This window comes from Psammomys obesus, unplaced genomic scaffold, assembly GCF_907164565.1.
Source record: "Psammomys obesus unplaced genomic scaffold, mPsaObe1.curated_primary_1811, whole genome shotgun sequence".
NCBI lineage: Eukaryota > Metazoa > Chordata > Mammalia > Rodentia > Muridae > Psammomys > Psammomys obesus.
The window spans coordinates 14,380,306-14,407,792 of record NW_026585691.1 but is presented as its reverse complement, the minus strand read 5'-3'; the positions used below and the strand labels follow the sequence as shown (position 1 = coordinate 14,407,792).

At 45.8% G+C, this 27,487-nt stretch overlaps 1 protein-coding gene across 1 annotated transcript in view; it reads right to left on the bottom strand.

Annotated features, from left to right (window-relative positions):
* Positions 1–2,724: 2,724 nt before the first annotated feature.
* Elovl5 (ELOVL fatty acid elongase 5) overlaps positions 2,725–27,487 on the bottom strand; it is a 60,679-nt gene continuing 35,916 nt past the window's right edge. The window contains exons 2-8 of the mRNA XM_055598725.1: positions 25,035–25,100; positions 23,625–23,812; positions 11,668–11,745; positions 10,572–10,743; positions 7,503–7,627; positions 5,734–5,868; positions 2,725–4,603 (exon numbers count right to left, since the gene is read on the bottom strand). Coding sequence (XP_055454700.1) covers positions 4,460–4,603; positions 5,734–5,868; positions 7,503–7,627; positions 10,572–10,743; positions 11,668–11,745; positions 23,625–23,812; positions 25,035–25,092 — 900 coding nt within the window. The 5' untranslated portion in view covers positions 25,093–25,100 and the 3' untranslated portion in view covers positions 2,725–4,459. The remainder of the gene's footprint in view (positions 4,604–5,733; positions 5,869–7,502; positions 7,628–10,571; positions 10,744–11,667; positions 11,746–23,624; positions 23,813–25,034; positions 25,101–27,487) is intronic.

Sequence of the window (27,487 nt, the reverse complement as noted above, 5' to 3'; positions counted from 1 at the left end):
AAAGCATCATATACACACAGTGCAACAACCCCAATGAAAACTACAGGCCACTCTTCACCAACACCGAAAAAAAGTCAAGTCTTAAGAAACCCCCACCCCCCACCCCCACCTCCCACCAGTAGCTTTTCCATGAGACCCAGCCGCTCCACTCCTGGGTATTTAACCAAAAGATGCCAAGTCAATGCTTGACAGGAGTTATGTGTATGCCATGTGGCACCCCTCACACAGATGTGTTAGGAAGCCAACCTGGGTGTTAAAAATGTAGCGTAAAAAAAAAAAAAAAAAAAAAAAAAAAAAAAAAAAAAAAAAGAATTGGCCATAAAGAATGAAGCCATGCCACTTTTAGGGAACTAGTCATAGTAAGTGAAGTAAGACAAATTCAGAAGGACTACAACTATATATTTTCCTCTCATTTGTCTTAGACGCATAAAATCATGACTATGACATGCAAGCAGGATCACATTGCTTGGGGAAACAAAAGGGACCACAGGGGAATGGCACACAGAAGTGTAGGGATGGGGGAATATGGTCCGTGTAGTATGCTTGTATGAAAAACTTTAAACCAATGAAGAGGAAAACCTGGCAAAACTGGGAATGCAGACTGCGAACATTTTGACTCGTAAGGCTTTCAAGTCTGATTCAACCAAAGAAAAGCCGTACCTTTGTGACAGGTTTCTTGAGGCAGCCAACCTGGGCCTCAACAGGAAAGCAGCAGCTTGTACTTGACAGAAATGAGTGGGGTGATTTAGAGTAGATCAAAGTCTTAGGCTAAGAGCCCCTGTGACCCCCCCCCCCCCCCAAGTTGGGCTTCTCAGATTAGGCTACACCACCTTCCATACGGGTGAAGGCAGCTGGGGAGGACACTCAGAAAACAGAAAAGGAACACCCCTGGCCTTGCCCTCTTCCCTCGCTCACTCTCACTCGCTCACTCGCCCACTCGGTCATCCCAGGGGAGGAGGGAGACTGACAACTAACACCAGGAAGTGAAACTGATCCACGTCTTGGTGAGGCCAAGGTCAGCAGGTCAGGATGTGCGTGAAGGGAATCCCATGCAAGCACCAGGGCTGATCTTCCAAAGGTGTTAGCAACCAGTTCAGCAGAGGACCAAGAAACCATAATCACCACGGGGGTGGGGAGTTCAGTCCAGGACAGTGGTTAGCTAGGCAGAGCTCAACAATTGGCCTTTTCAGTGAGAACGTGTCACTTTTGTTTCTTTTCTCTCCTGTCTTCTTTCTCTTCTCTTCACTTTCCCTTTTTGATGAAAGCTGTTTCCTATGTAATCCTGGCTGGCCTGGAACTCTAGGCTGGCCTTGTTTGCCATCATCTTCCTGTCTCTGCCTCCTGGGTGCCAACATACTAGGGTATTTTGATTTCTATTATTATGATTCTGTGTCTTCTGTTTTATCTTTGCTCTGGACTTAAGGGAACAAATGCTGACTTGCTTCTTCATCACCATAAAACCTCCAGTAATCCCCTTGGTAATCTTTTAGCATGCCATTTACTAAAGCAGTTTTCAGGTGATATTTTAAGGTGTTATTTACATATTACAAAAGCTCCAGCTCAGCTCATACTGACGTGTGAAGGGAGGAGGAGGAGAATGGGGCATTTAGGCCAGCAGTCTCACTGTGAAGTAAGAGGCATCTAGACTGTCCACCCCACTGTTGACACTGATGCAAGATAAAAGTCTGGGGGTAGGCTGGGAGGGGCAAGATTTGGAATTTGTGTGTGTGTGTGTGTGAAGAAAGTGATGAAACTTTGGGATGAAGGAGGGAACGCACAGCTCTCCAGCAGATTCAACAATCCATGGCCCAGGCCTTCTGTTTTGTACATGGAGTTTCGTGACAGCCACAACCATTCACCTACATATCTGCAGCTGTTTTGTACTCTACGATGGCTCCGTTGAGTAGCTTTCACGTGGACTGAAGTGCTTTCTGTCTTGCTCCTCACAGATACACACAGGCTTACTGTCTACAGTGAGAAAAGTAACTCTAACAGCCCACAGGTGAAGGGAGAGGGTGAGATGCAGAAAAGGATGGACGGATCAAGGAATATGTTCAGAGCTGGAACATCTAGCAGATGCAGGAGGAGGAGCTAGGGCTGGAAGACTCTGTGCTTTATCCCACCGGGTCCTTCGTCATGGGGACGATGGCATCACTGTGATGGCAATTCTTGCCCATCAACTTGACTACATGTGAAATTAACAAAACCCAAATGGCTGGGCATACCAGTGAGGATTTTTTTTTTTCCTTAGAAGACCCACTTCTAATTGGGATCTTTGAGGTAGGAAGATCCACCTTTAAGCCACACCTTCTGCTGGACACAGGACACAGAAGAAGGAAGCTCTCTTCTCTTTGCCTGCTTGCTCTCACTCTTGCCAGCAAGTCCATTCCTTCACTGGCATTAGATTCTACTGCTGAGGGGTTCCAGTATATACTGAAGAGCAGCTGAGACATCCAGGCTCGTGGACCAAAGGACTACTGGATTCTCGGATCTTCTGTTTGTAGACAGCCATTGTTGAACTAGCTGGACCACAGCCTGTAGGCCGTCCTAATAAACGCCCTTTATATATTCATTCTATAAATTCTGTTCCTTTAGGGAGCCCTGACTGGTACAACTGCGTTCCACACAGCATCACCCACGTCCACTTCCTAAGCTACCACGAGGTGAGAGGTGACCACCTTCCCGTCTTTCAGACCTGGCAGCACATCAAACCAGACACGGCACTGGTAATCAAAAATGTTTTAATGATTAATGTTTAGACATTATTTAACGTTGTGGGTATAGCCAATGAGCTAAGCACACTCTGACAGCACACTATTGAATGTTAATAGTTTTTGTACTGAAATACGTAGACACCTGCAAACCAGTACCTAAGATGAACACACGCACAAATAGACACATTCTAGATTGGGTGAGGTAAATGTAAACAGATGCTGCGACTCCTTCCAAACAGAAAACTCACGAGACTAATTAGGACCATTTGGCTCCTCACAATATGAATGTGCAAAATTAAAGCATGGTAAACTGATATTTACATAAATATCAAACCCACAATTAGTTTATACATTGTCAATCATCTTCTAGGAGGTGTCGTGAGTGGTTCGATGAGGTTTTTTTTTTTTTCTCTCTCTCAATGCAGAAGGTATTCAAAGGCTTTAAAAATGACACATATAAGAGTCCCCACTTACATGACCAACGCCTCAAGCGTACGAGACACGACTTTAGGATAAGCAGTCTGTTACTTTTAATGAGCGCTTTAAAACAATCCTTAGACGCTAAGCAGAAAAGAATTACAGATGCTGCCGTGATTTACACTGAATAAAGCGATCACTCCCCAAATGTCCGGTTCCTTTATGCTCTAGCAACCTCTTTAATTTTACCTCAAAATGCTTAAGGTGCTTCCTGGTCTCTTGGTAAGGTTTGGTAAATTAGGCACATTTTAAAAAGAAGTATATGTCAAAATAGCACTACAGAAAGCAATAAAAAAATTTGGACCCAGGCAACCAGTTCCCCATCGCTGGTCTATGTGACTGTCACATGGTAAGTGTCTCATCACCTTTCCTAAAAGGTATTTCTCCTCTCTCAAAGTGGCGGGAAGTAGAACGGACTTTTTGTCTCCTGTATAAAAAACATCAAGCACTTCAGAAATGAAAAGTGGCCTCCTCACCCTACAGTCGCCCTAGACTCCGGGCGGGGGGGCTAAGAAGATATGCAAGCGTCTCCCGACTGCTTTGGACCCTTTCCCCCACCTCTTGAAACACATCGATAGTGGCACTCAAAATAAAAAAATAAGATCTGTTAAAAAGTTAAACTGACTGTTCCACTAGACTTGAGCCTGCTTATGAAGAGCCGGCATTATAAAAACCAAAGGTGCCGCCAGATTTCCCATCTCCGAGTCACTTGAAGTTACACATCACACATTTAGTTTCATAAGTCACATATCTGATTCTTCTAAACAGAGCTGTTACAAATGAATACAAAGTTGAAACATACCCTAATTAAACTAACAAGCTTTGGGCCCTGCTTTTTAAGTCTTAAGGCATGTGTGTTTCTCTACTGTTAACAACATTGTACAAATTTACATTTACAATCACATGCATGGTCTACAGTTAAAAAAAAAAAAAAGAGTTTGGATTACAGTGTTTTAAATTGTGAACCACAATTCAGCACCTATCGTGTTAGAACTAATAAGGCAACAGCAGTGTCGTATTCTACAATAACATTCCCTTTCCACAGTCTAGCGCGGGGGTCGAGGAGAGCCCAGAAATGTGAGAAAATCGTATGCCTACTTGTATAATCTGTATACATGGTCTAGGGGTTTGGAACTGATGAAGAAGGTCCTACATAAGTCACACTACGTCGGCCAGACTAGTGACAGCAGCTGTTACAAGCGTCGGGGCACAACTTATACTGTGCTTACAATCACACGCCGTGGTCCGGAGGCTTTGGCTCCGCCTTGTCAATCCTTCCGCTGCTTCCTGGGCTTCACATTGTTTTCCAGGGAGGGGAAGCGGTTGGTGTGCCCGTTGACAGCGGTCATGGAGCCGTTCTGGTGACCCTTCAGGTGCTCTTTCCTCCGAGAGGCCCCTTTCTTGTTGTAAGTCTAGAAACGTACAAGGCAGATGAGTGCCTGCTAGCCAGATGAACTGTACTAATTGGTCTGAATCTAACTAGGCCTAGTGTCCCAGCATGATACACTCTCACCAAGAAATTCCTGTGCTCAAATAACCATTTTCTGTTTCAGCCACTCATTTATCTATCTATCTATCTATCTATCTATCTATCTATCTATCTATCTATCTATCTATCTATCTATCTGAGGCTTAGCTCATATGTTCTCTTGACTCCTAGGCCACAAATAAGCTTTCCGAACAGTACGCAGAGTTTACGTTCACTCTGCTTCGCCTCTTCGGGATGTGGATGGTGGGGCGATGGGCTATGTGACCCAAACTGGCCTCTCCCACTGGCCAATAGCTCCCCTCACACACGAGTCATTGCTTAGCTTTAAATTTAGCAACTATCTCAGCCCTCATGTACTAGTGCTATGCCTCTAGGAGCAACTGGAAGAAAGGTCTAGTTCTCAGGCCCCAGCGAGACACAAGTCAACATGGCACACGCAGGTACGTGGGGACACAGGCACATGGGGATGCAGAATAGAGACAGTGGCTGGGCTCCCAGTGGCTGTTCCGTATTGCTGGCCTTTACTCAGGATCCATTCCCTTTACCCTTGCTCCTGACCAGGTAGGTCAGCAGGGACAGAAGCCTCTTGGAGGTGGCCACAAAAGCGGGAGGCGCATCAGTGTCTGCCCAGTGGTCAGGCGCCGCTGTAGACAGACAAATCTCTATCATATTATGTGACCAAACTCAAGCCCCAAGCTTGACCAGTTGGGAATCTAAGAAGAGTGGGACAAAACGGTAGGTTTCAATTCCATCAGAGGACTGTGATGGAAATTCCTGCTTACCTAAAAAGCAGGGCGGGCGGAGGGGCTGAGAGTTTTGATTAAAAATCACCTCTCTATTTCTCTGCACCAGGCCAGAGGGAAGAAATAACAGCACTCCGCTAAACATGGCCTCATTTCCCACCTGAGTCCCAAAATGGCCAGGTCTAGTCTCTAGAGCAAAACTGGTCCAGTCTCTGGAGCAAAGCCCCCTGCAGAGCAGTGGCTCCACACAGCCCTACTGAGAGAGAGGATGAAGACTGGAAGGCTGGTGCCAGTGAAGGGTGAGACTTACCTGAATGTAAAAGTTAGTGAACAGAGCAATCAGGGAAATCATGTATCCAATCTGGAAATACAACCACCCGAGGGGGAAGGAACAAGGCCAGATGACGCCACAGCTGGTCTGGATGATTGTCAGCACAAACTGGACCTGGAGGACAAAGGCCTGGGCTGAGCAGTGGCAGAACACAGATGGAGTTCCAACTGGGGGACCCTTGAATACCATATTTTATCCTAACCTTTGTATGGATATGTCAGAGTTCTCTAAGTTCCCCCTCTCTCCTCAAAGCTGCTTAAACCACTTTACTCCAAAATTCTAAGACTCGGCACAGAGAGATGGAAGAGAGAGGAGTGAGGAATCTGTTTAAAGGGGCCAGTGATGTCACCTGTGACACACAGTCTCACTAATTTGCTTCCTAGCCAGTGCCTGCGTTCACTCTGGTGTGGCGAAAGCTGTCATGAACATTTAAACTCCTCTTGACCAAAATGCACAGGCGGTGAGTGGCCCTGGACAAGCAGGTGGACCTGCATACAGATGCAGAGGTGTTGAAGGCTCCGGACTACCTAAGCACCTGCAGTAGCCCTGAAGACTCAGCAGCTCCCACCATCTCTGTTTTCCTCTATTCCATCGGGCTGGTCCTCTCAGCTAAGAACACAGCAGACGGCACATGGCCCCACAGGACGTCAATGCTTACGCTCTTCTTCCATATTCTGTCTGCCGGAGCCCCGGCTACGGTGTAAATCCATTTTGCCAACCTTTCTCCTCCGAATCGGAGGAGGCTAAAGAACCAATTATCCTTCCCCACAGGTGAGAAAAAGATTAACAGGGATTGCAGAGCAGCTGGCAGAGGTGATAATGAAACACCAGACGCAGGAGGAGCTCCAACTTCTCAATGTTATTTTTAAATTTTGAAAAAAAAAAAAAAATCAAGATTGATTCAGGGGATCTAAATTAGATTCGTTTGGAACAAAATGTACATGGCACAGCCGGGCCGGAGGGTTCAGTGTCTGTCCCTTTACCCTCCTGCTTCAAGACAAAATGGACACAATATCTGAAACAACTCACGCAAAAATCATTTACTTAGCATGAGTGCTTGACATACGAAACAAAAGAGGCCAGCGTTATCACGGTAGCATTACTAATGAGCTCAGGAAGGTTTCATGAGGAAAGGAAGAGGCACTTGTAATATACTAACTACTGGCAACACTTAAGAGAGGGGAGTGAGGAGAATCATCGAGATCAGACAGCTGTGGCCCGTCTCTGCCAGCGCCACCATCCGAAGCAGCGGATGGGAGCCATTCTCACCAAGCACTCTGCTGCCCGCGTCAGTAGTCACCTGGCCCATCTCAGCCAGTAGGCTCGCTGTCAGGCAAGCTACCAGGGCTCTGGCCTCTGCACCGGGAAAGGTCTACCTCAGAGTCCTGGGAGCACAGACGAGCAGTTTTCATCCTCGTGTTGGAAATGAGAAAGCACACGGAGGTGCATGCGTGCTCATTGTGTTCTTGCACACACAGAGTAAGAACAAAGCCTACCCTGAAGGGGGGAGCCGAAGGTTTGAGGCACCCCCCCATCCAGAGCAGCTAAAGCCTACCCTGAAGGGGGGAGCCGAAGGCTTGAGGCACCCCCCCCCATCCAGAGCAGCTTCTCCATCTATGAGAAACCAGAGTGTTCCCCGATCGGCCTAGGACGAGTTCGGCTGGATCAACTCGATCTGATTCAGCACCAGTATGGCCTGGAAGGGGACGGCATCTGGCAGGGAACAAGCTCTGGGCCCAAGTACTCACCAGCTGCCCTTGAGTGATGTACTTTTTCCACCAGAGATAGGGACGCATGGAAGGGACCGAGGACAGGCCATAGTAGGAATACATGAGGACGTGGATGAAGCTGTTGAGGGTTGCACCAAAATAAGCTTCGGGAACAAAGAGGGTGGGGGTGGGGGGGGGGGAGAAGATGCTCCATTAGAGTTCTGTGAATAACGGGTGGAGGAAATCTAAGACAATTTTGGAGCTGGGATATTCTGAACAACTGCAGCTCTAAGTGCCATGTGGATGTGTGAGTCGGTTTCCATTTGGGTGGGCGGGGCAGTCAGCCACAGGAACAGCCTAAACCCGGTGGTCAAGTGGGCCTGCCCTGACCTGGAACCTGCAGGTTTGGTGGCAGACTGGAGGCAGGCCCCCCACCTCCCAGACACTCAAGATGAGCCATTCTAGAGTCAGCTCTTTAAAGAGGAAAGATCCATTTTATCACACGACTTTCGATCTCTGATACAACACCTTTCTTTAAAATACTTTCATCCTCAATGAAGCAAAGCCACGAGCCTTTTTTTTTCAGACACACAGGGTCATATTAGAAAGGTTTCTAGTGGCTATGACAGAAACTGGTCCTGGAGCCTTGCAGAGGTCATGTGCGTTCTCTTCTTTGCCAGAGGCCAGGTGTCCTATGAGACAGCTTGAAATTTAAAATACCCTTCCAATGTAATTAAACAGAGGGCTGTCACTACTAGAACTTGGGCTAGCTTAGCCACGGGTGATGAGGAATAAACACTACTTCAAGAGTGTTAGACCTCAACCCATCATTCTAGGGAAGCACGTGTCTCCCAAGCCCAAAGGCACTGTATCTAGAAAGCTTTTTCTAGGTATAAACCTGTCGGAGCTGTGAATCTTGGTGGGCAGAGATTATCAGCAACTATGCTGGGAGCAGAGGGAGTCCACCAACAGTTCCAAAGATCCTCAGTCATATTCTTCAATATTAGGATGAAAAAACTTGTGACTGAGATATTTGCTGCAACCCTAAGTGGATCCCAACCATACCCAACCTTTAAAAACAAGCAGATTTTAGTGCATGTTAGAGAACCATCCCGGCAGCTACACTCTGTCGGAGTGGATGGGGACTTCCTAACGTGTGGTGTCGCCAAGACTGCCTGGCTCCCTGACACACAGCTTCCACACCACAATGACTGTGAGGGCTGGTTCTCTCCTCCCACCATATGGGTTCTAGGACTGGACTCAGGTCATCAGGCCTGGCAGCCAGCACCTTCACCTGCTGAGTCAACTGACCTGCCTGTCCACACCCCACTTCTCCACGGGCCCCAGGCTGGTAGCACCTTCATCTTACTCAATCGGCACAGGACACTCACTACCAGAGAGATTCTGTGCACTCAGGCCACATAAACTATCATTAAAAGGAACCCCAGGTCCTCTTCACAAAGTCCCTGCCTATGCCTGTGTCTCGAAGCCACTGGTTTCCCCCGGCAGGTTAGGAAGTTCCGGTCTTACTTTAAAGCCTCTGACCTATTTAGAATTTATTTTTGTGCAGAGAGATCTGTTCTGTTTCATCGTTTTACACGTGGATATGCAGTTTTTCCAAAACTATCTATTGAAGAGGCTTGTCTTAACCTATTTTAACTTTTAAATTAGCACAGGGTAACGGGTTTCATCATAGCATCTTCATACATTTCCATCACTGTGCTCCGTTACCATTTGCTCCCCTCCCAAACAGTGTCCTTCCCTGGTGAAGCCCTCTCCTGTCCAGGCGCTTTCCTTCCTCCCCAAAAGTCCCCCCTGCTCTTACACACAACCCCATTGCCCTACCTACCCCACCCTACTATTTCCTACCTCCCGTAAGATCTCTTCCTCTCCCCTCATGATCCTTTTTCTTGGTTTGTGGCCTACATATACATATCATGCACATATACAATTTTATATTTGGGTTCATGAGATACAATACGCAGTATGCCAGTCTGGCTCATGTCACTTAACACGATATCCATCTGCTCCCATTTCCCTGCAAATGCCAATTCACATCTGCATAAAATCCTGTTGTGCAATGTGTATTTTCATTTGTGTGTGGCCATCCAGGCTGGTTCCGTTTGTTGGAAGAGAACAGCAAAAACACTGAATGTACCCATATCTCTGTGGTATGCTGACTTGGACAGCAAGGTCATATGGTAGTTCTAGTTTCAGTTTTCGAAGAACCTCTATACTGACTTCCACAGCAGCTCCATGATACAAAACCCGTATCCTTGCCAGCCTTTGTCCTCTGCTGGCATTGAGTACAAGAACTTCATCGATACCCTGAGTGCTCTGCCACTGAGCTATGCCCCCGAGTGGTTTATTTCTCGATGACAGCCATTCTGACTGACGTGAGATGGGCTCTCAAAGCAGTTTAACTTACATTTTCATGACAGCTAAAAGATGCTGAACACACTTTCCAAGTATTTATTGGGCATTTGTGTTTCCTTTAATGAACTGTGTATTGAGGTCAATAGTCCATTTACTAATAAATAATTTGTGGGGTTTTTTTTGTTGTTGTTGTTGTTGTTGCTGTTGTTTTTTAAAGCAATGAACATATCTTGTCAAAGATTACATGGTGGATGTGTGGCTTACTTTCTGGTCTCCTATTCTGTTCCTTTTGTCTACATGTCCCTTTTTGGTGCCTGTGCCATACTGTTCTTGTTACTATGGCTCTGTGGTATAGTTTGAGATCTGGCCTTGTGAAGTCTCTAGCACTGCTCTTTCTGCTTAAGATTACTTTGTCTATTACATGTGACATGAAAACAGAAGGAAGGAAGGGGACCAGTCAGTGGTAAGGGGGACATGAGAAGGTCAGGGAAGAGGGAAAGACAAATGAGAAAAAAAAGTATAATTATAAGGAAAAGAGTCACAACAAAACCTTTTACAGTGAATGCTAATAATAATAATAATAATAATAATAATAATAATAATAATAATGAAAAAACCTGAACAGAAAGTCAAAAGGTTAACCTGAAGATTTACAAAGAGAACATCTTTCCCCTGCGCACTAAGTGCCCTGTCTGTTTCTGTCACGTGTCCCCCAAACACCCCATTACTTACAATGGCCGCAGGGAACCCAGTTCATCACAAACCACCAGATGTTGAACATGGAAGCATGGTGGTAGACATGCAGGACTGTGATCTGGTGGTTATTCTTGCGAAGGATGAAGAAGAAGGTATCCATGAATTCTATGAGTTTGGAAAAGTAGTACCACCAGAGGACGCGGATGATCTAAGAGCAAAGGGTTCACAGTTAATCCCCAGTGCTTTTCTGGAATGACACGCTGTACATTCAGCATAGAGCTGGAGAGTCCCACTGGCCCCTGGCGCCTTCCGGTGACTGAGCTCCAGCTACTGTGAACATACCTACAGGGAAGATTCAAACGACAGCAGGAAGCGCCTTCAGGGTTCCTGAAGGGCTCCCGACACTCCTGCATGCTCTAGCAAGAACAGGAAGACCTGTATCTCCAACCCCATGACTTGGAGGTACAAGAGAGGATCAAGAGTTCAGGATCAACTTAGCTCCTGGAACTTGAGGCTGCAAAAGACCCTGTCTCACAAAGCAAAACCTAAAGGAAAACAAAACTCCCTAGGAAGCTCCTGGGTCAGCAGTCCCTTTGTGTTGCCTGCTGCTGGGGGGAGAAGGGTCCTTGGGGTTTGTGGGACTGGTGTGAGAAAGTGTGAGTCACAGAGGAAATTGAACCAGCATGTCCAACCAGCATGCCTGAAGGAAATACTGGCCACACCTAGCTTTGATTGTCAGTCTTCTGTTTAAAGGGACTCCAACTTCCCAGAGTGCAGGTCAGATTCTACTTTAATGTCGATACTCAGAGGGCACTTACAGGAGAGATTTTATGTGTAAATCATGATAAATACACAAATGATTTTATGTGTAAATACGAAACCTGAGAGACACGATTTCCCTTTGCCAACTGTTAACAGGGGTTCTTTTACAGAGAGGGGGAGGCTTTAGTTTTCTCCTTATTTATGCCTTTCATGTTCAAATTTTTATACCACACACCCCGCACTTCTTTCTGTCAACAGGAATCATCATGATCAAAAAGCTACTGTCTTTTTTGTCTTTTGTGCAAGTTCTTTATCAAAATAAAAAAAAAGAAATCCGCGTAGACACCCCCTCCCCCACCTGAAACAATACCTTCATATCTGATTCTCCCGCGCTCCGTGTCCCTTGACAGAAGAAGTTGTATCTGCCTTCCCATACACCCGTCACCAACTAAAAGAGAGGAGAAAAGTTAGTTGCTGCATTGGAACCCTGCTCGAGCTGAACTTTATCAGTCTAGAGTATGTGAAAATTAACTTGGGCTGCACAGAGGCGAGTTCGAGCAAAGTGAAATGGTCACAGGGAGCTGTGAAGAGAAGTCTGGGGCACCGCCCCTTCATTCACAGCGGGGCATCACGATGGAAGGTTGAGGAGGGAGCCTGAAGTGGCCTCCCAGCCTGCTGCCTTCAGAAAGCCCCTTTACCCGCTGCTTCGGCCTGCCCTGACCAGTCCAACTCCAAGACGCCATCCTGTCTCCTCAGGCCACTTTCCCTAAGCCTGGGCTCCTCAAGCCTGAGTGAACAGAGTCTGGAGCCATCCGAGGAAGCCAGTCATGGACTGACTATCCAGGGCATGGGGGCACAAGAACGTGTAGTTCCGACAAGTCCTTAAAATTGCCGGTACCAAGACCACTAGACAACCACACTCTAAACACTGGGACTAATACAGCCTGTCTCCCTATTTCTTGTCACTTCCCGTTGCTGTGTCAACCTCTACACTTACAGATTAGCCATCTGCAGAATCCGTCTGCAGACGTGGGGTCACAGAAAGGACCCCAGAAGTGGGATGCAAGCTGGAGCTTTCTCTGGCTCACTGGGAGGGCCTGCTCCTTATGAGCACATAGAGAGATGAGTAGCCTCTGATGAGACCGTAGGGAGAAAGTTCACTCTGCCTCCATACTGCCCACCCACTATGTTCCTAATGTCTATGAAGGCCAGAGCTCCCTGCTTGCTTTCTTCTACAGTCCCGAATAATCTTGAGTGCTCCTGATGACCACAGAGTGCCGGGATGTGCCCGAGATAGTATACTTTGAGCCTCATGCCACCCAGTCAACAGTTATCAAAGTGTGTGCCCCTATCCAGCCTATCCAGCCTACCAGCAAGCAAGCACCCAGGACCCCTGAGAAAATGCATTCTTGAACTACCACACACCTTCAGAATCTAAAACCCTGGCCCAGGTCACCAAGGCTGGCACTCAGAGTCTGTTTGGCACTCACAAATTCTTGAGTGCCATCATTAGATTTAATGACGGTGCTCTACATAACTGTATCCACCCAGCAGAGCTGACATCACTCAGGGACTTGCCTGGAAAGGCCCTACCTGAAATTTTGTGACCCTGAAATTTATGGGCAGGAAGCCAATGTGGGGCGGGATGTGAGCGTGAGTGTGTGTGAGAGAAAGAGAGGGAGACCTCAGGTATCCTAGGTTGAAGTCCTGATCCTCCTGCCTCCACCTCTTGAGCGCTGTCATTTTACCAGCTGCCCAGTGTTTTAACAGGTGATTCTTCTCAGATGAAGTGTGGGTCCCACTGTAGCTGGACAGCTCAATCACCCAGGGAGCTTTTAGAGCGTTTCTAATCCCAGGCTCACACTAACAATGAAGTAAGACCTCAAGGGGCCTCCTACAGTTCTCAGGAGAGTTCAGTGTGCAGTCCAGACTGTAAATCAGTGGCTTCCTGCAACTGACCTCAGCAAGAAAGTGCTTGAGGGAAGGGGTAACTGAGAGCCGGGACCCAGAAGGCTCAGGCTGTTCTGCCATTGCCCTGGGACAATTACTCAGCCTGCTGAGCAGTACAAATGCACTACAGCGAAACAGTATGTTTGCACAAGGATTGGAAGACACATTGTCACATTTTCATCCAATCTAACTTCAGAAATAAATGCCAGGCATAGCAGGAGTGCTGAGGTTAGCGCCTGATGTTTCTTTTAACTTCCCTTCTGCTGTTTTTTCCTTCTGTTCTGTTACTTTCTGTAGCATGAAAACATTCAGAGTCTACCTATTTTTCATGGCTAAAGAACAGTGTAAGAATCTGGAATGCCATCAGATGAGGACTGCTGTGGGCTGGGAAGGGTTGACAGGGAGGACTGTGGGACCCGTGGTTTTCCCTGTCAAGAGTAAGGCTGCTCTACATTATCTCCAGTAGTTTTCTGTCCAAGTTTTCAATAGTTTCTTCGCTAGACTTCAGAACAGACCCTACCCAATGCTACATTTTTCAAGACCAGCAGCACGAGGTAGCACTCCAGGCATGTTCATCTTTTTTGGTCTTATGTCCTCTTTCAAGGCCAGTTAAGTCTGTCACTCACAGACCTGTCAGAACTTCGAAGACTCAAGATACAAAACCAGATTGAAAAGAGGAACAGAAAGCAGGGTGAGGAGACAGGCTTGGGGTCCTTAGGAGGCCTGATTGGAAAGAGGGCTGTGACATCAGAATGCACGGCTCATGGTCCTTTCTCCATCCCACGACAGAGATGCAAAATATCTTCTGACATACAAAAAAGAAAAAGGAAATGCTGCATGCCAAAATGTCACAGATAATGCAGTGAAGTTTGCATCACGATAAAAGCGTACAATAAAAAAGTTTGCTAAAATGGTTAACTTCATTTGTGGCTGTGGTAGCACATACTTTTAATCTCCTTTGGGAGACAGAGGCAGGCAGATCTCTGTTGAGTCTGTCACCAGCCTGATCTATATAACAAGTTCCGTAGTAGCCAAGGTAAATAGTGAGACTCAAAAAAGAAAATCAAAACAACAACAAAAGTCACACTCTGGACCCTACCACTGTCTTTCCTAGGAACCATCCTGGAATCGTGGGCTGGATGACCATGTGTCCATCACTGCAGAGGACTGCAGTCCTATCTGCTTGTGCCCCGTAGGAAAGAGGGCAAACGCCACCCCTCATACTCCTGCAGGTGCCTCTCAACAAGGAAGGCTCTTGTTCGCTGAGTAGCAGTTTCACTTTTGTTTCTGAAGTAAGCTAGGTGGGACTTCCTTCTATATGCAAATTAACTTAAAATGCTTACCTGCCCTTCCCTATGGATAGAAGCGGAAAATCTCTCTGTAAAACACCACCTTTGGAGGATAGAGCTCAAGCCTGGGCACTGGGTGCTGGGCTACTTACAGAAGCTCCCTACGGCTACCTGTGCATACGGCAGCCATGTTCTTGGCACGAGCCTATCCCAACCTCCTTCATCTGTTGAGGTCCTTGCAGAGGCCACCTTCGTGTCAGCATCCTCTAAATTGGGATTGCCCCTCACCACTACTACTGGGACCAGCGAGCCTCTCAACATATTAAATTGCACGTTTAAAACCCTTCAGAGAAGTATTGTTGTCTTCATCACAAAACCCACACCTCAGGCAGAGTGCTCAGGTGCTCACAGTCTACAGGGAGCCTCCAAGCTTCCCTTGAACTTCTATAGCACAAGCCACGTATCCTCCTCCTTTTCCAGACACACGTGACCAGCACTGAGGTCAAAGGGCTGCACTGAACTGCAAACCTGTGCTGATAGGTGCACTGGCTTCCACACCTCCATTCCTTTGGGCCTCAACCTAAACGGTCCCGCAACTCACAAGGCACAGGCATGGTCTTGCTTCAGGAAAGCCGTCTTGAAGGGTTGGCGATATGAAACGTGCAGTTTATCTCGTCCAATACGGCTCATAATAGAAGCATCATATAGATGCTCATAATGACCATTTTATTCTTATCAGCTAGAATTCTGTCTCCAGATACCCTAGGTCCCCAGAACTCAACACTTCATCTTTCGAAGTTCAGTTAAAATCCCACGTTCTCCACGACTGTTCCCCCGAGCACTGCAAGCCCAAGCTCTAGTCTCCTTGCTGCAGCCCGACCTTTTGTGGGTTCTCTTAATTTGATCAGCATTTGATAATGGGTCACCTGCTCCTCTCGAAGCTCTCGGGGAGACCTTGACTCTTACATCAACAGACTTGGCCCAAGGACTTGTACATAGGAGAGGGTTAACGAACTACACGGGACTAATGACAGAATCAATACATCGCGTGCCTTCCCCCTAAGGAAGTGGTTCTCAACCTTCCTAATGCTGTAGCCCTTTAATATGCTGCAAGTTTTGCTGACTCCCAGCCATAAAATCGTTTCATTGCTACTTCATAACTGTCCTTTTGGTACTGCTGTGAACAGTAATATGACAAGCATCTGACGTGACTTCTCTGGGGTCCGGACCCACAGGTTGAGAGCCACTGTCTTCAATCTAACGGCAAGTTACATTTGCAGGAGACAAAAACTTCAGTTCTGTTTGAAGGAAGAAAGTTCAGTTCATTTTTTTTTTTTTTTCTTTATAGACAGAGGGGGAAAAAATCAGAAAGTATTTGAAAGAGGCTTGAACTTTTATGTTCATAAGGAGAAAACAATTTATCTAATTTCATCATGGGGGAGGGATGTAGAAAATGTCAGAAAGGCCAGAACAATTTAACACCCCGAACTAAGGACCTGGGTGAGTACTTATTTGTCTAGGTCTCTACTGAATTTTCACAGATGGGGCAGAGCTGGAGGCTTCTGTGCCCTAAATTACTGTCAGAGAAAGAGGGGGGACCAGAGACTCTCTGGTGATGCCAAGGACTGACATCACGGACCCACAGAGTGCACTCTGGAGAAGACACTGCTAGAAAGTTCCTGCAGCTGCTGCTTCTCTCCAGGGCTTAGGTTCAGTTTTTCTCCAACAAGCTGTCCTGGTCATGATGTCAGACACGAACGAGAGGGTCAGGAGGATGGACAAGGTGAGGTGAAGAGAAAGGGCTGACGTCTACCTTGGGCTTCTGAGAATCAGCATAGATACCGTTCCAGGGTGAAAAAGCAGGCCGCAATAAACAGCTTGCTTCTATCCTCACACGCCCTGTACCACTAACTGGTCCAAGGACAACAAAGAGAGGATTATTTACATGGCTTTCCCCAAGAAACCAAGATACGGGCAGTACAGCTATAAAGCCTATGTGCATTCTCCTTCCTCGGAGTAAAGCAAACCTTAATTAGGCCAGCAGCGTGTGAAGAGCTATAATTAAAACACAGCAAGACGCTTCCTCCTTTCCTTAGACAAATCCAGCAGCCAATGGAGGTTTTGTGTATCTTTTCACCTTAAAAAAAAAATGTAGGTGATGCAACTCAGGGAGCGAATGACCTTTAATGTTGAGAACTGACTTCTAACCACCAGTTAAGAACCTTCAGCACAGTACTTTCTGGAATGCTATCAAATTCTCTGGGGAAACAAGGTCATCTGAAAATACTTGAGTTTGATTGGAAAAGCTCTGGCCTCAAGGTTTGACCGCCCCATTACACCGATACCCTAAGATGTCAGAAGAGCTGGCCGGTTTTGGTGATAAGAGGTGGATGAGTTATGTGGACATCATTCCCTGAGCAGAGACAGTGAAAGGTGATGGAAACAGACCCGCCACTTGAATACAGCAGCATCATAGTAGAGGAATGTTCCTAAGAGCCCTTCAGACATTTCACAGATTTGCCGGCTTGTGTACGTTCCTAAATCTGGTGAAAGTGATCACTTTAAGTGAGAGAACAGAGACAAAGAAAAGATCCAGGTCAGCCTAAGCACACCTTACCAGCAGTTCTGGCCTCTTCTGCCTGATAGGTCTCTCAGTTCTCGGCAAGTCTCTCCATGCAAGATGCTGGGGGAAATTAGACCTTCACTGTACCTATCATCTCCTTAGGAGACATCTGATTTATAACTAACCATAAGATATTCTGAAGTCAAAAGCACCCATTTCCTCTACAGTGTAGCAGGCCACATTAGGCGCTTTTATGGAATCACATCAGTAGATTTCTTTTCATCAGAAACCTCATGTCCAGATCATGAGGAAGCCTGTGGAGATATTTTCACACCCATGCTCTTCAGAAGTGTTTTTCCTGCTTTTGACAACAGCTGAAGGCACCTCCCTTGTTTAAGTCTTAAGGACCGCTCCCATACACTTGACAAATCTTCAGCACAGAGCAAACAGGCTAACCAGAAGCAGCTATGCCTGGAATCTTCTAAGTACCAGCCCATGCCCTCTTGTGCTAAAGGACTTTTTTTTACTGTTCATACTTCCTCTGCAGAAAGGGACAGGAATACTGAGACAGAACATTAAATGAGGAAGCCCAATGCACAGCATTTGGTAGGTACCATGTAAACATAAAATGATTCTAGTCAAAAGTACGGTATGTCTAAATCCAATACATGAAAACCTACAACCAGGGAGAAAACAGGAGCTCCTGACAGTGTCCTTTGCATAGGCTAAAACTACTTCAGTCTTGTAAGGTGGGGCATGGTGGTGGACAGCAAATGTGGGGAGGCCAAGGCAGGGGGGTCTCAGTTCCAGGCCAGACAGGTCTGAGAGAGGGAGAGAGAGGGAGAAAGAGGAGAGCGAGGGAGAGACTGAGAGAGAGAGAGGGAACAGGAGAGAGGGAAAGAGAGAGGGGGAGAGAGAGGGAGAGGGAGAAGGAGGGGAAGAGAGAGGGAGGGAGGGGGAAAGGGAGAGAAGGATGGAGGTGCTTGGGCTGTGTGCAACCTTCGAATGGGATACACTTCTTAAGGAAACAGAAGGGCAAAGTTCTGTTTCCTTACAACCCCCCAGCAGAGTTTTTCTGGGCACAGACCTTCAATGGTAAGGGAACAAAGTGTCACCTATTTTGGGAAATGATCCAGGAATGTCCAACCTACAATCGTGCACCCTGGAATAGCTATAAAGGGACTCCAATATAAAACCATAAACTTAATTAAAACATTCAAACTTTTTCACACGGGGAAGAGGGGGTGATAATTTCATGGTGTGAACTTTGTAGGTGACAATGCCTGAACACAGGCTGGACACACCTAGCATCGCTTTCTTACAGATACTTGTCTCTTTAGCTGAGTCAGCTTCTCCACACTCTCCTTAAACAAGAAGGCAAAGAGCAAAAATCCTTTTCAAAGTATTCTGGAAAACAAAATGCTTTCCTCTAATCCTGTTTTCCCGCAGTAACGTTATCTATTTTAGGAAAGCCTGAACCAAAAGAAAAAGAAGATAGTTTGAAATATAATACTTCCAAAGCAACTGCTCCCAGGCCACATTCGGAACCCCAAACAAGGCAGGGCCCAGACGTGCCTTGGGAAGGGCTTAGCAGACCCCAATTACAAAGGACGGGAGACTCCAGCACTACAGCCAGTACAGCAAACTCTACCTCTTCCATCTTCCCAACAAAGCGACAGGATTTCCAAGGCACAATTCAAAGAAGCAGGAGTATGAGTTCCTGGCGACCTCAACAGAGGCAGGAGCCACCCAGGTTGAACACACAGAGCCTAATGCACACCCAGCTCTACCACTGCCAGTGTCAACCAGGAAGGTTAAGCTTTTTCTTTCCTTTCCTTTCCTTTCCTTTCCTTTCCTTTCCTTTTTTTTTTTTTTTTTTTTGGCTCTACCTCCTAGTTGTTCTTTAGAAGTCTGTATTTAAGTTCTACCATAATCTTTCAGATGCTTGGGGGAAGACACTCATCTTATATAACCCCGGCAATGCTGCTTATCTGGGACATTCAGCAAACACTTCTGCCCTAACAGACAAAAGAATTAGCATAGGCTAAATCATACGTCAGAAGCACGACCTCAGAAGATGTAGCCGGAGGGTATTTTTTACGGTTTTGAGACTGGGTTTCACGTATCTCAGGCTGGCCTCACACCTGCTCTGGAGTCAGGGATGACTATGAACCAATCCTCCTGCTACGACAGGCTTGTGCCACCATGCCCAGCTTCGAGTACCAGTTCTTTAGAGATCTGAGTCAGGAGATGAGGAGATAGCGTAGTTGGTAAAGCTCTTGCTCAGTAAGCCCGAGGACCTGAATTTGGACCCTGAGAACCATTAGGCTTAACAGTATACATTATGTAATCCCACTGCTGGAGGAAAGAAATACAGAGTAAGTTTAAATTTACACTAAACCAGGTCTGTCTTCTTGAGAATTTTTTTTTAACATAAAAATTTAAATGTTCTAAATGTCTGAAAGATAATTTGGTCACATTTTTTTTTTAAACAACATACAGTTCTATACACAACTATCAGAGAAAAAAAAACATACTTAAAAAGTAACCGTTTATAACCTATAATTTATGTCTGATTGTGAACTAGTATAAAAACATGGTCTGACCTTTGCCTTTTCCCTATTCCTATACCGGGATAGCTTTTCGTTACAGGTGTCTATCTCAGAAGCCAGTGATCTGCGAGTCTGGGCTGGGCTATAACGGGACGTTGATGGGAACACCACAAAAGCACTTCGCTTCGGAACAGAGGTACTGAAGAGGTGAGGGGCAGGAAGAAAGGATCAAACAGCTTGTGCTGGTGGGGTTTAGGCACTGCTGAGCAGGACAGCCTAGCGGAGCTCAGAGTGTATCCCCCCAAAGAGGAGCATCCCTGGGGTGAAGCAAAGGCTGACCCTGCTCCCTGACAGCTGCTCCAGAGTCCAGATCAGCGAGTGAAGCACAGACTGAGCAAGACGAACAAGCCCTTTTGGACTACATCAAAGCACACAATTAGATCTTCTCAGTGGTGCAGGGCACCAGAGGTCAGAGGCATAAAGGGAAAAGAGCAGACACATCAAAACAGCTCAGTGTCTGAGTTGAGCAGCTGCCTGAGAGGGACACTGTGTGTAACACTGTAACAGAGGCTCAGAAGTCGGTTTGCTAGCTTGCTGCTGGGCTGGGGAAATGCAGCAGGTCCAACTGGTATAGAAACAGAGCAAGGGAAAGCCACTCAGTGTTTTGAAGCCACGGGTTTCTATCGGTTCCTTTAGCCTTACAAAAAAGCAACTCCAGGGAGGAGGCGTTTACTCGGGCTCAGTTCAGAGAATGCATTCCCTTCTGGTGGTCAGAGGCTTGTTTCACTCTGGAAGCAGGGAAAGGAAGGCATCATTGTTCATCTGGCCTTCTCCTTCCCTGCTTTTTAATCAGGTCAGGGTTACTGGCGTCCAGGGTCAGAATGGGTCTTCCCTCAGATAAAAAAAACTCTCTGTAAACACACCCAAAAGTATGCCTCACTAATGCCCTAACATCCTAGGGCCTGGGTGATTCCTCGTTCAATCAAGCAAGCTGATGTTCAGAATGTACCATCATGGGGTTCTGACAAAGAAGACCGCCATGGGTACCTCACAAACAGAGGCACCGCTCAGGCAGAGCACAGTCTCACAGGGGAGACAGCACATCCACTCTGTGCTTCTGTCTCGCTGTGCTGAGTAACTGAGGCAAACGGCTTCTCTTCTACAACTTGGGATCTCACTCAGACCTTCACCACCGTCTGGGATGTCAGATGGTGCCTACATCAACGAGGAGAGAGAGCCTAAAGCACCTGATACTTTCAAACCAATACACTCCGTATCTCCAATACACGTAGAAATTAGGAATGTCTGGCCCTTTCCCGGAGAAATCGTAAGGTCACTGAGATAAATAAAAGCACAACCTCTTTTCCCCTCTTAACTTTCCCCCCTACCGAATGCACGAACTATAAATATACCTATATTCCTTCTACATTTTGAACTTAAGTTTCACTTTCAAAATTGATTGAGTTATTTTTATTCCACTCCCTTTACTGTTTCTGTGGCTCCTCTTTCATTTCCTCATCGGTATTTCCTTTAAGTGGCCATTACTCTCCCTTGTATTGAAGCAGAACTTGTCAAGGCAGATCTGCAATTAATAAACAAAAATACCAATGACTACATATTTGTTTTAAAAATTCTTTACAGCTTCAAATATGTACCTAAGTAGGAAGGTAACTGGAGAGCAGTACTGCACCCCAAGTGCCTCACAGTCTCCTCAGATTAGCTGGAGGCTTCACAGCCGCCCTACTGTGTCTTGAGAGTCAATGGAATATAAATGCTCGATCCAGGAAAAAACCTGGACCTGAACCAAAATCCCAGACCTGCCAAGGGACCACTACAGTCATATCACTGAGGAGTCTAGGGAAGAACGGAAACAACAATCACACATGACGATCACGCTGCTGTGATGAGGCCTTCTCTCCCAGGCTTAAGTGATCTGATTGAGTGTGCGGCCTGACTTAATCTAAGTAACAGCTTCCTGCTGCCCGCGGCCCTGCGTATCATGGAAGCTTGAGTGAAGGTGGGATTTCCCTCTGTCTATCTCAAAGCTCTCCATCATTTGCACCACGCCGACAGAGGGTTGATGACAGGCTGTCTGGAAGTCCCTAACCTGATGCACAAAATGTCAGTTTATACAGTGATTTTCTTCTCTTTACCTCTGAGATATCTGAGTACAAAGTTAAACAACAACATCATAGCTATGCGTTGGGCAAACACTCAGGTTCTCTAAAATTCAATCACCTTACATTATTTTTTTTTTTTCCTAGAACAGACTACATATAATATTCAAGTCTACAGAAGCTTCCTTAAAGAAATGGCTCTACCATCTATTATGTGAGAGAAAAGTTCGCTCTGGAACCTGACAGCTGCTGCAGCCAGGAGTCCCTGGTCGTGCACTGGCCCTGCCTCTAGGCCTGCAATCTTCCATCTTGGAGGCTAAATGGCCTTCATGAGACAGAAAAAGGGGAAACAGACAAGACAAAATAACCAAATGCATTGCAAGCGTTTCTCTGGGTGTTAAAGATAAGAGCAATGCTACTGCTGTTCTCATCCCAGTCACACCATCTACAGCTTGGCAGAGCAGCACACACACGAGGAGACAAGATCTTCAGCTGCATCCCCCAGTGGTCACTGTGGTTTCTGCTGGCTCACAGCCCTGAGCAGTCTATAAGACAGAAGTCACCCCTGCTGTTCATCCCTCCCCTACGCCATCCTCTCCTTTCCTACCCCTGGAGAATGAAAGCTGCAATAACGCCTAACTGAGAGTACCTGAATGTGTCCACTCTGTGTGTAGATACGAATCCTCTGTGCAAGAGGATTTAACAATAGGTTAATGTGAGTCTGGAAAATACAGAGTCTTCCCCAAAGACACAGACAAACTGTGCTTACCAATAGGGGACAACATTTTCCTTTCCTCCTGGCTTTATGGGCTGTGTTAATTCTCCTTGAAAATACGAAGAACTGAAATGTTGATTTTGATTATTTGCCTTTGAAGCCAAAACACCTGATTTGAACATGCTAGTCATGTAAAAGAAATTATTGGGGCCAGGTGTGGTGGCACACCTTTGTGATCTCAGCAACCAGAGAGGCAGAGGCAGGCAGATCTCTGTGAGTTTGAGGCCAGCTTCCTCTACAAAGTGAGTCCAGGACAGCCCAGGCTACACAGAAAAACCCTATCTTAAAAAACCAAAAAAGAAAGGAAAGAAGAAAGGAAGGAAGAAGGGAGGGGAGGGAGGGAGAGAAGGAGGGAGGGAGGGGGGAGGGAGGGAGGGAGGAAGGAAGGAGGAAAGAAAGAGAAAGAAAGAAAGAAAGAAAGAAAGAAAGAAAGAAAGAAAGAAAGAAAGAAAGAAAGAAAGAAAGAAAGAAATCTATTGAGCCTGGACATAGACTATTATGAGTCTAAACAAGGATCTTACCATTCATCTAAGCTTTTAAAATCAGGTAATACACACTGTTTGCGTGTACCCCTCATGTAACGCAGTGCCATGTACAATGAAAATGTACAGCAAAATTTTAAAAACAAAACTTGTAAGATTTGACAAGTTAACAGATCAGAACAAAGGCTGAATTGCCACAGAATTTACCAAGGTACCACCCACTTCCTTCCTTCTCCACCTCCACACAAGAAACAAGTTTATCAAGCACTTAAAAACAAGATCTGCTTTTCACATCTTGTTCATTTTCTAGCTCTTATTTTACATGCGTAAAAATGTTTCTGAAGATATTCTGTTCAGTTCCGAATGTGACAAGAAACATGAGTAACAAAAGAATAACAAAGGCTTCTACTTTAGGCATTCTAAAAGATAATCTGTGCAAACAACTGTTTTTTTGTTTTTGTTTTTTTAAGATCATTAACAGACTCTGTCCCATTCCCTCCCCAGGTGAATCGGGTGCCTTTCCTCACTTAGGGACACAACTCAGGACAGCAACAGCAGTACAGCTTGGTGGAAGGAAACCCTCATCGCCACCGACTTACCTCATAGAACATATAGAGAGACAGCAAGGTGAGTCCCAGGTTATAAACCACTAGAATTCCCCGGCAAGAGAATGGCTGCTTATTCTTCATGTATTTTGGTCCCAGCCATACAATTAGTAAATAAATGACAGAGCAGACAAATGTGGGTATGTAATTGTCCAGGAGAAACCATCCTTTCACTCTTGCATCTGAAAGGCACCGGAAGGAAATTGGTCATTAACAAAGTACACCTAAGAAAGCCCACTTCCAAAGCCACGGGAGTCTCATGTTGCATCTGGCCTGCACAAGGCAGAAGACATACAAATACATACAAAAAAGGCAAAGCTTTCTGAGCTGGGGTTAGAATCATTTATTACTCATATTTTGCTATGTAAAACGGTAGACATGCTTTCAAAAAATCTGAAAAAAGAAACCGAGGAAGCTAGATTACCCACCAAACCTCATATTTATTGAATTAACACGAAGTCATGACACCTAGGAGATGGCAGTCTGCTCAGCAGGTGCCTCGAATGTGCAGGTACAAGCAACGTGCCCTTTAGCCAAGTTGGGGACACTGTGCCCAACTACAAGGCCGGCAGTAGAGGGCCAACAAGCGAAAACAAAATGCTACTGGCTCAGCCGCGATCAGACAGGACTATTTAAGGTGGTGGTTCTCAACCTTCCTAGCGCTGTGACCCTTTAATAGAATTCCCCCTGTTGCGGGGACCCCAACCATAAAATTATTTTCATTGTTAATTTGCTACTGTTATGAGTTGTAGTGTAAATATCTGATATGCAGGCTATCTGATATGTGACCCCTGTGAAAAGGTCGCTCGACCCCCTCCCAAAAGGGGACACAACCCACAGGCTGAGAACCACTGAGTGAAAGTATTTAGAGCACTATGGGAGCTTGAGACCCACACTGACTCCACGGAAGCCTCAGGTTCCATGCCTCGCACTGTATCTGTCTGGGTAGCCAAGGCAAGAGGATCCCAGGCGTTCGAGGCCAGCCTGGGCGATCCATCAAGACACAGCTTTCAGAGGAAAGAGGCCCTCAGACCCCTGCAAGGGATGGAACACTAATCCTCAGGCTGAGTGTGTTGAGAACGCCCTGGTTTGGCTTCCTCTAGAGAGTGAAGATTTAAGAAAAGCGCGCCACTGTCAATCGGCGCTAAGTCACTGGTATTCCTGGGCTGCAAACGGAAGCCAGCAGAAAGATGTCCAGAGCAGCCGAGTCTCTGTCTCAAGAGCCAAGGGATACCTAGCGCTCAACTGCCAGAGAACTGTGCAAGGTCGCTTGTTATTGGAGATAAAGTTTTGATCTCATCAGAGAAAACGTTTTCTAAGCTCTCCTCATGCAATATTTACAAGGAGCTATAAAGAGATGGGAGGGGAGCCATAGATGGTGAATAAAACCAAAAGCCGCCTTACCTCGGGGGCCTAGCAATGCTTTGAAATAGGTACTGAGTGACGCATCAAAATGTTCCATTTTAAAACCTATTAAAGAAAAAAAAAAGGAGACATTAGTCTACAACTCAAAATACTTTCTATACGCATTTTCCTAAAAGAACAAGAACGAGACATTTCCAAAGGTACAAAGGGAAAGGTTAAATTCCGCACACAAAACCCGAAACAGTTCTTGACTCCTCTGTGCATGCGATGTGTTAGGGCATCATTTGGAAACGAGAACGGCAATGCAGTCTGTGACTTCACATCAAAAACAAAGTCTCAGCTTTCTGAACTTCTTTTTCTCAGTTCCATAAAAACCCTCCCTCCTGACGTGCTGAGCCTTGGTGTGAAAGAGGGAGCTAGATTGAAAGGTGGCAGACATCCATTTCCCCAGGGAAATGACACCCAAAACAGCAAAGACAGGAGCAGAGGGGTTGCTTCCTTCCTTGTCACCATATATAATACTGTATATACTACAAAGTATATATATTCACAGCTATATAGTATTTATAGTATATGTATTATATACAGTATATAGTATTTATAGTATAGTATTTAGATATACACTATATGTAACATATACAATATAATTGTAAATATTCTCATTGTATGTATTTAGAGTGCAGTGAGGTATTTACATAGAGGTCAGAGGACAAGTTTGGGAGGTGGTTCTGTCCTTTTATCATGTCAGTCCATAGGGATCAAACTCAGGTTGTTATACTTGGTATTAAGTGTCTTTACCTGTAGAGCCATCTTGCCAGCCTGGTCCTTCCCCTGATGTTGTTACTTTGCCATTTACACACACACACACACACACACACACCTTCCCCACTGTTACTCCTCTTCCTGGCCTCCTTCCTCCCTCTTAGTTGTATTTACTCCATTGCCCTCTCTTTGATTCTGCGCCCCTTTTAAATTGCTTATTACCTTTGTTTTTATCTTACATACTTCACGTCCAGAGTAAAAAAAAAATTAAAATAATAAACATGTCCTCCAAAAACAATCCATCAGCTCCGAACCTAAGGAAGCCAGTGGTAGTATCTGAATAAACTGTCCAGAAACCTCCCCTCTTTTGAGCACAGGGATCACGATAAACAGGCAAGTACATACTGCTGTCTCAGTGACTGAGACATCTTCCAAGAGTCTACAGCTGCTTGCATGTTTTCTTTGCTAGAAGATGTACATTTAGAGACTCTCAAAGTGTCTTTTTATTTGTGCATTGTTTAAATTCTCTTTATTAAAGTTAGAAGAATATATTTTTGACTTTATTCTTCCAATGAGTTGTTGGGAGTCAGTGGTAGAAGAGTATGAGCAAAATATATTGTATCAATGCATTGACAGTTTAAAGAACAAATACCCTGTGAAAAAGAACACCAACTTTCATGGGCAAAAGCAAATGCAGTTTCAGTAACTGTTCATCATTCAGTGATCCTTCTTGCTCTTAGCTTGCTATATTCAAGCATGGGTGCTCTGTGGCTAATTTCCAGATAAACAACTTAATGCATGAAAATATCCAATAGCTCTAGTGACTGTAATTAAGTCAATATGGCTGGAGTCTGAAGTGGAGCCGGGTAGACCCACTAATTCCGCAGAATGCAGTAGCTCCCCAGCTATGTAGAAGCAGCTCTCCTGCTCTGAGGAGGCACTGACTCCCTCAGTCTGGGAGAGAAACTCAGAGCATCGACTCCACCCACCATCTCCTGAGATGGAAGTCTTGGTTCTCAAACAAACGCAGTGAGTATTGAACAAGGCATTTTACATCCAGATCTTACTACCTGACAGGCATGCTTATTCAGTCAATGCTGAGTCACACTGAAGGTCAAAGGCATGATTTAAAGTGCCCAATGAGCGGGGTCGAGGCTGGGTGCTCTCTGAGTCAACTAAGTCCATTTCTCTCTGCACTCAAAATGTGACAGGCAGCTTGTTGAAGCTCCTATCTGTAAGGTGAGGGGGACAGCGAAGTGATAGCCAGGAAGACCGAATGACGGTAGACAGGATTTATTTACTACATGTGAGGCCTGTAAAGCAGGCTGGGGCAGGTAGCAAGCTCTCCTATGTCTGCGGCCAGCTCTATAAAGAATGCTGTCACGGCTTTCTGTACTGCTCATGTGGCTGCCGCTGACATTCCGAGGGAAACGATCATTGCCCTGTGCACGGTGGGTTATTAACCCATCCCTAGTCCCTGCCTGCTAAATAGCATTACAGAGCCTCTAGTTCTTCTGAAAACCTTCAAAACCTTTTTAAGTATTGTCAAACAAGAATCGTTTAGTCTGCCTGTTAACTAAGAGGATTTTCAGAAGGTTGGAAGCTAGGTTTTCTAAGTAGAGGCCACAGGGAAGCTGGAAACAAGAGTAAAGAAAGGTTTTCAATGATACAATGCTAACTGGTTGTGTGTGTGTGTGTGTGTGTGTGTGTGTGTGTGTGTGTGTGTGTGT